The sequence below is a fragment of the Myotis myotis genome, unplaced genomic scaffold (genome assembly GCF_014108235.1).
Source record: "Myotis myotis isolate mMyoMyo1 unplaced genomic scaffold, mMyoMyo1.p scaffold_m19_p_3, whole genome shotgun sequence".
Lineage (NCBI taxonomy): Eukaryota > Metazoa > Chordata > Mammalia > Chiroptera > Vespertilionidae > Myotis > Myotis myotis.
In genome coordinates, this window is record NW_023416335.1 from 158750551 (window position 1) to 158759124 (window position 8574).

Sequence of the window (8574 nt, forward strand, 5' to 3'; positions counted from 1 at the left end):
TATCAATCGGCTGCCTTTCCTATCCGGGGATCGAACCTGCAACCTGGGTATGTGCCCTGACTGGAATTGAACCACAACCTTTTGGTGTACAGGATGACACTCCAACCAACTGACCCACACTGGTCATAGCAAGAGGGGTTAACTTTTTTTTTAAAAAAAATATATTTTATTGATTTTTTACAGAGAGGAAGTGAGAGGGATAGAGAGTTAGAAACATCGATCAGCTGCCTCCTGCACAACCCCTACTGGGGATGTGCCCCCAACCAAGGTACATGCCCTTGACCGGAATCGAACCTGGTACCCTCCAGTCCACAGGCTGACACTCTATCCACTGAGCCAAACCGGTTAGGGCAAGAGAGGTTAACTCTTGACCTATAAGGAGAAATCCCAACCAAAGTGAACTTGAGAAAAAACTGAATTGGAAATAGTGCTGTGAATTCAGAGATCCTGAAATATTTAAAACAATTTCAGTAGCAGTCATTTTCAAGAGAAACTTCACATAAGCTCAGCTTTCCTGTGGTACATTTCAGTGGGGTTGAGGAAATTACCTCATCAAAACCTGATTATCAAGTTACAGAAGGAAATGAATGTGATTGAGTTTGCTTTGTATTGATAAACTGTCTAATTCTGTCATATTTTGATACTGCTCCTCAGATCCAACTTCTTTGACTTTTAGCGAAGACCGGCAATAGTACGAAGTCAGTGATGCGAAATCATTCAGCAATAACAATGTTCATCATACTGGGTTTGACAAATGACCCACAACTAGAGATTTTAGTTTTCATCTTTCTGTTTATCACATATATGTTAAGTGTAATTGGGAATCTGACCATAATTTCTCTCATCTTGGTGGATTCTCATTTAAAAACAGCTATGTATTCTTTTCTTCAAAATTTCTCTTTCTTAGAAATCTCATTCACAACTGCCTGTGTCCCCACATACTTGTATAGCATATCCAGTGGGGACAAAACCATCACCATCAAAGCCTGCTTCAGCCAAATATTTTTCATTGTCCTCTTTGGAGCTACAGAATTTTTTCTCTTGGCTGTGATGTCCTATGACCGCTATGTGGCCATCTGCAAACCCCTGCATTATGCGACCATCATGAGCAGCAGAGTCTGCAGAAATCTCATTCTGTGTTGTTGGGTGTCTGGCTTATTGATTATCCTCCCGCCCCTTGGACTGAGCCTCCATCTGGAATTCTGTGATTTTGTTATTGATCATTTTTACTGTGATGCTTCTCCAATACTGAAGAATTCATGTTCAGATACGTGGTTCATAGAGCAGCTTGTGATACTCTGTGCTGTGTTGACCTTCATAATGACCCTTATGTGCGTAATTCTGTCCTACATATACATCATTAGGATGATTCTAAGATTGCCCTCTGCCCAGCAAAAGAAAAAAGCCTTTTCTACCTGTTCTTCCCACATGATTGTGGTTTCCATCACATATGGCAGCTGCATTTTTATGTATATCAAACCTTCAGCTAAGGATGAAGTGGCCATTAATAAGGCAGTTTCTCTGCTTACTACATCTGTTGCTCCTTTGTTGAACCCTTTCATTTATACCCTGAGAAATAAACAAGTAAAGCAGTCTTTCCATGACACTCTCAAAAGACTTGCATTTCTTTTAAAGAAATAGTAAATTCTCATAGTGAGAATTTAATTTAAAACAAAAATAAGTTATCAACATATGGATGGAAATTGAGCCATGGGAGCTGTGCAGTCTCATAAGGTTAAGGAGCAATAAAGAGAGTTAAGAAGAAAATATAGGAAATAAATTGTGAGGCACCCAGCATCAGGCAAATGGATATTTCTTTACTCTCTGAAACTTCTGTGTTTTCCTAATTTACATTTCAATCAACTCTCTTTAGTCTTCTTATATATGCATTAGTTATTAGTCTTATGGGTTGAATCTAATCTGTTCATGTTATTACTTTCCCCTCCTTTCAACACAGCCTCTTTTAAAGTGCTTTCTCTTTACAGGAATGTAAAACATTGCTTTTTAGGGAATATTAAGCTGCATTTATCTTTAACTCTGCCTTATTTATGCTGCCTCACAATAAATATGTGGATTTGCACAAATTATAATGTAATAATATTTCTTGCCTCTTTAAATATAAACTTATTAAAACACATGCAAAACTTGTTAACATAAAAATATAACCAAATAGTCTTTAATGATAATTGATAGACTTCCTTTTTTGAGTAATTGTTCCAAATACAACTTGACTTGCAAAGTCAAGTCAATCACAAAAACCATTGGCTTAAAGACACCAGATTGTGGCAAAATAATGAGGAATAGAGGAGCTGAGATTTTGAAGTGTAGAACTATGGAAAGATGAACTTATTGTAAATATCTGCTTTGTGCTTGAGGGCTTTTTCAGATTCATGACTGTAGTGGACTAAAGATAATGGCAAATTCTTTGTTAATTTTCCCATTCAGAAGATGTATTTTCTTTCATCTCCCCTTTAATCTTGACTGGCTCTATGACTTGGTTTTGACCATTAGAATGTGGTAGAAGTGAAGTTGTGTGACCTTAGAGATTAGGTAATTGGAGTTTTATAGCTTCCATTTTCTCTTTTTGGAACATATGATCTGGAGGAATCCAGGAGTCATGTGAGTAGTTCAAATACCCTGACATTGCCTGCAATGCCAAGTTAGCTTGCCAAGAAGCTGGTAGAGAGAGCTATTTGGTCAGCCCCCATCTTCCGTAGCCACCTCAGCTGTGGTGACCTGTGACTAAAAGAACCATCTTGAACATCAGCTCAGTGGAGCCTTGATGTGATTCCAAATCCAGTCACCACTGTTGCAACTAAATGAAAGACTCACGTGAGAACCACGCAGCTACCCTGTCCGCTCCTGGAACTATGAGTGATAGAAAATTGTTTTATTGACTAAAATTTGGGGTGATATATTACACAGCAATAGATATTCAAAACTAAGATACAGGGAAAATGCTTTGCCCAGGCAGTGGGCTACCAGGGAACCAGCAGAACACTTGGTGGTCTCAAAAGGCTGCCGAAACCATACTGCACATTTGAGAGGTCTGTATGAAAAATCTTCAAACTGTAGAATTTGAGTTTTTTCTTTTTGTATGTATGGCATATTTCAAAGAGTGTTAACTGAAAACTTTAGAAAACTTTAAAACTCAGATATAAAAATAATGGATCAAAAATAATTTCAGCCCAATAAAATATTTGCATTTTCAAAGAATATGATGAGAATTATAGAAGTCTGGAAGAAATATATGTAATGGAGGGATTCTAAATTGACTAAGACAGATAGTTTTCAGTCAATTGTTAAGTGTTTGAAATTTTTCATATTATTGCTAATTCTCAAAACAACATTTGGAGGTTCTATTATATATATATATATATATTAGAGGCCCGGTGCATGAAATTTGTGTGTGTGTGTGTGTGTGTGTGTGTGTGTGTGTGTGTGTCCCTCAGCCCAGCCTGCACCCTCTACAATTTTGGACCCCTTGAGGGATGTCTGACTGCCCGTTTAGGATCGGGGGTAAACAGGCAGTTGGACATCCCTCTCACAATCCAGGACTGCTGGCTCCCAAACGCTCGCCTGCCTGACTGCCTGATTGCTCTTAACTGCTTCTGCCTGCCAGCCTGATCACCCCCTAACCACTCCCCTGCAAGCCTAATCGATGACTAACTGCTCCCCTGCTGGCCCAATTGCCCCCAACTGCCCTCCCTGCTGGCCTGGTCCCCCCTAACTGCCCTCCCCTGAAGGCCTGGCCCCCCCCCAACTGCCCTCCGCTGCGTGCCTGGTCCCCCCCAACTGCCCTCCCCTACAGGCCTGATTGCCCACAACTGCCCTCCCCTGCTGGCCATCTTGTGGTGGCCATCTTGTGTGTTGGAGTAATGGTCAATTTGCATATTACTGCTTTGTTATATAGGATACTAGAGGCCCAGTGCATGAAATTTGTGCATGGGGGGTGTCCCTCAGCCCAGCCTGCTCACTCTCCAATTTTGGACCCCTCAGGGGATGTCCCTGAGGGATTGGGCCCAAACCAGATGTCAGACATCACTCTCACAATCCGGGACTGCTGGCTCCTAACCACTCGGCCTGCCTGCCTGCCTGATTGCCCTTAACCACTCTGCCTGCCAGCCTGATAGCCCCTTAACCGCTCCCCTGCCGGCCTGATTGACGCATAACTGCTCCCCTGCTGGCATGATCGTCCCAAACTGCCCTCTCCTGCTGGCCCAATTGCCCCCAAATGCCTTCCCCTGTGGGGATGAGGGTACTGGGGGACTGAGGCTGGATGGGGCTGGATGCAGCGAGGACTGGGTGAGGTGGGGCTGAGGGGACTGGGGGACTCTAGCTGGATGAGGTGCGTGGTGCCTGCTGCCCCCTGGCGGGGCTGAGAGGACTGGGCACCACCATCTTGTGGCTGTGGGCACTGCCATCTTCTGAGGGCATGATGGTGAATTAGCATATTCCCTCTTTATTGGCTGTGGGAGCTGTCATCTTGTGAGGGTGTGATGGTAAATTAGCATATTCCCTCTTTGTTGGATAGGATTAGAGGCCTGGTGCACTGGGGTGGGGGGCTCCCTTAGCCTGGCCTGACCCCTCTCACAGAGTCTGGGAGCCCCCCGGGGATGTCCTACCCTGAGGAGTTTTATAGCTTCCGTACTCGGCAAGATGCAGTTTGGCCTCCCTCTGCAGAGGCGACCAGGCCGATCAGGGGAAGGCGCTGCCCCCATCACCCTTCTGCTGATGGCACTTCCAGCTGCCCTTTGCCCTCATAGCCGCTGCAGCTTTGTCCGGAAGGACGTCTGGTCTATCCAGTCTAATTAGCATTTACCCTTTTATTAGTATAGTTATACACTGAGTGGCCAGATTATTATGACCACCCCATCAGTACAATGAAGTGAATTAGTTATGCAAATAATAATAATAATAAAACCTTGAGAGTATTTGCTTAGAAAGTTTTCAATATTCAGTATTTTTGGAAGTGTCAATGAAGTACTGAAGGTGGTGGTCATAATAATCTGGCCACTCAGTGTATACTTCCATACTATTTTCCATCATGGCTGAACCAATTTACATTTCCACCAACTGTTTATTAGAGTTCCCACATCTTCACCATCTTGGTTCTAACTCTCCTGGTATCATTTTCATCTGTTTTATTTTTATTTCATTTATTATGCTTTTTACCTAGTATTTTTTACCTAGTTATTTTTATAATGTTTCGTTAATCATTTTATCAGTATTATTCTTATATCTTTGGGGAAATTATATTTATTTTATATTCTTGATGTTTCTCCTGTAAGTCTTCCTTTGGATCGTATGTGGTCTGGTGTGTTACCTTGTCTCCCTCCACCTCTATTCCCCCACCCCCATATATATTTTTCAGATGGGTGGTTATTTTAGATTCTGAACTCATGACCTCTGCATATCTTAAGCTATACTCTCTAGTACTGGTATGGACAGAAGCTTAAGCCCTATTTTGTGATGTTCTGAATGAATTTAAAGAAATAAAAAAGATGATCCTCAGCCCAGAGAGCTCAAGTCATTATAGTACCGCTCTTATCTTACTTGCCTTCTTAAAACATTCTCTCTTTATCTTTTGAATTTCATTTTATTGTAAGAAGCAGCATTGGGACAAGACTAACTGTTTAGATTTATAGCCCATAAGTCCACAGCCTCTGAGGGCTTAGGGAGAGAGAATAGAAAAATGATGCCCCAAGAGTAGCAGAGCAGCCACTGTTTTTATCTCCTCACTCTAGCACTGCTTGGATATTGTCCTCAGAATACTAGGCAGGTAAAACTGTTTCTTTTGATCCTTGTCCACAGTAATAATAGGAGGAATAAAACCCACCAACTTATACATTTAGGCATTGAACCTTCCAACAGCTCAGCTGCAGATTCAGTAATTATATTCCTTTAATTATCTATACCTCGCATTATGGTCCAAGCTTGTATTAACATAAGCCAGCTTCAATGATTAGTTTCATAAAAGCATGGCATATTTTTCTTGGGCAAGCTCATTTAGAAGGAGGTACGTTCCTTCTCAAATTAATTTCTAAATTCTTATATTGTAAATGCTGGGTGAAGCCCTGGTTAGTGTTCTTAAAATTTGGCTTACACCAAATAATTTTCTTTCTTACCTCAGCATACTCAGAGATATCCAGGGCACATGCTGTTGATGGTAGCCCACTCAACATTATTACTACATACAAAGCATGATAATGCACCAGATGATATTCCACTTGTACCCCAAACAGTAATCAGCATTCCACAGTGCATTAGGATATTATTAAACTATGTGCAAGTACTCAGATTTCCAAAATGTTCCTGGTTCCATTGAAATTGAGCCCCTTCCACCACTAATTCAAATATAAGTTGCTACACTGATCCATGTGTGGAGTTCTTGGTAGGATAGTCTATTCCTAGTTGGTTGCTAAGACTCATAATTTGGAACATTCTAGATATAAAACTGCATTGATATCATATTTTTTTTCACTTTATGAAACAGGCATCCATGGCTTATTTTAAAAACAAAAGCAAAAATTTGGGGAAAAGTTAAAAGAATGGAGCCACGTCACAGAATTTGTCCTTTCTAATATCTAACAAAAGGAGGCAAAAAGATAAAAATAAAATTGCAATTAACAAAAAATCACCAGAAACTACCAAAAAGAGAGAGTGGGAGATATCACCTATTAACTTAAAAAGATATCAGCTAAGAAAAGCAACAATACATCCTTTTAGGGTCTGTGAAAGTCTTCTAACCTTGCCTCTAGAAACCTCTTTTAACCATAACTTCTAGAAAAATAAATGTGAGTTGACAAAAATCTTGATTATTTTTGCCTCATTTGGAGAAAAATGGAGTGAATGTACATCCTTTAAGAAACTCTTCCTTTATGGAAAGAGGAAGTTGTAATGGCTACAGTTGGAAAATAAGTGAAAAAGGGGTGGATAATAAAAATTATTGACACTTAGAAACATAGTCTCCAGGGCTCTAAGAGGAAGAGCAATATCAATGCTAGATTTCCTTCAAGACATTGCTGATAATATAACTTCCTTTCTTAAAACTTCTCTTGACTCACCAAAGTTCAAGTAACTCTACAGTTAGTAATTGAATACCTTCATGATTTGGCCTCTCTTTTTCACTCAAAATCATATCTTCCAATTCTCCTAAATAAGTAATATGCTTTTCTTCTTATATGTCAAGTCATTTCTGGAAAACAGTTAATTTCTCCAATTGTTTTCTATAAATTCTCATTCATCCTTCTCTAGTAACACTTACCATGTTATTTTATTTTAAAAATAAACCCATTACATAAATTAAAAGTTCATACACCTTTCTATCTCACTATACTATAGATTCCTTGAAATTAGGAGAGATGCCTTTCATATTTACCTTCAAGGGCCAGTTCAGCACTTAAAATATGGTCCACTCAATACATTAAAATATATCCTTTTTTTAAAGTTTCGCAATCTTTCTGATGGTGTCCTTGAATGCCTTCTTCACTTGCTGATTTCTTAGAGTGTAAATGAAGGGGTTTAACAAGGGAGTAACTGAAGTGATCAGCACAGCTATTCCTTTGTTGAAAGCCCCTACTTCTTTTGCAGAGGGATTAATGTACATAAACATGCAGCTGCCATAAGAGAGGGAGATGACAATCAAGTGAGAGGAACAAGTGGAAAAAGCCTTTGTCCTCTGCTGGGCAGAAGGGATCCTCAGAATGGTCCTAATAATACATGTATAAGAAAGTGTCACCAGTACGAGCGTAACCACCAGAGTCACAGCAGCCACGGAGATAACCACCAGTTCTAAGAGACTTGTATCTGAGCAGGCAAGCTCCAGGAGGGGCCCATAGTCACAGTAATAGTGATTCAGCACATTGGAGGCACAGAAATCCACCTGGCTCATCAGGAAGATTGGGGGTAAGATAGCTAGAAGGCCCCCCAGCCAGGAGCAAAACACGAGTAGTATGCAGACTCTGCTGCTCATAAGGGTCAGGTAATGCAGGGGTTTGCATATGGCCACATAGCGATCATAGGACATAGAGGCCAGGAGGTAAAACTCTGTTGCCCCAAGAAATATTGCAAAAAAATATTGAATTAAGCATCCAGCAAAACTGATGGCTTTATTTCCTGTTGTCATACTGATCAGAAATCTGGGAGTAAAAATGGATGTGAAGGAAATTTCTAAGACAGAGAAATTCCGGAGGAAGAAATACATGGGGGTCTGGAGGTGTGGGTCTACCAGTGTGAGTACGATGATGGTCAGATTTCCTAGAACACTTAGCATGTATGTGAGGAGCATAAAGGTGAATATCATGACCTGGATTTCAGGTTGATTTGTGAGGCCGAACAGAATAAACTCAGTAAACATGGTCCTGTTTTTCATTGTTGACCTCCAGTAGATCTAAAGAAAAAAGATAAGAATGATGAAAACTGAATTTTCTCAGGGTGGGAGAGATAAAGCTGACTGTAACTAATAGAATCAGGTCATATATTAATTACTCTCCTTCCAATTGGCTCAGGCCAGTGTTCCATTGAACTGGACTAGACTCCATGGAAGCCCCAGGTCTTCTACAGAAGTGACCT

General features: G+C 40.6%; 2 protein-coding genes across 2 annotated transcripts; one reads left to right on the plus strand and one right to left on the minus strand.

Annotated features, from left to right (window-relative positions):
* The first annotated feature begins 705 nt into the window (after positions 1-705).
* Positions 706-1641, plus strand: LOC118651720 (olfactory receptor 6C2-like). The gene has a single exon (XM_036301189.1). It carries the CDS (start codon positions 706-708, stop codon positions 1639-1641), a length of 936 nt encoding a protein of 311 aa, XP_036157082.1.
* A 5803-nt stretch (positions 1642-7444) lies between these two features.
* LOC118651582 (olfactory receptor 6C4) lies at positions 7445-8374 on the minus strand. Its single transcript, XM_036300880.1, has one exon. It carries the CDS (start codon positions 8372-8374, stop codon positions 7445-7447), a length of 930 nt encoding a protein of 309 aa, XP_036156773.1.
* Between the last annotated feature and the right edge of the window lie 200 nt (positions 8375-8574).

Bases quoted from the DNA above. Each gene is read 5' to 3' on its own strand.
- LOC118651582 (XM_036300880.1), bottom strand. From the start codon at position 8,374: ATGAAAAACAGGACCATGTTTACTGAGTTTATTCTGTTCGGCCTCACA.
- LOC118651720 (XM_036301189.1), top strand. From the start codon at position 706: ATGCGAAATCATTCAGCAATAACAATGTTCATCATACTGGGTTTGACA.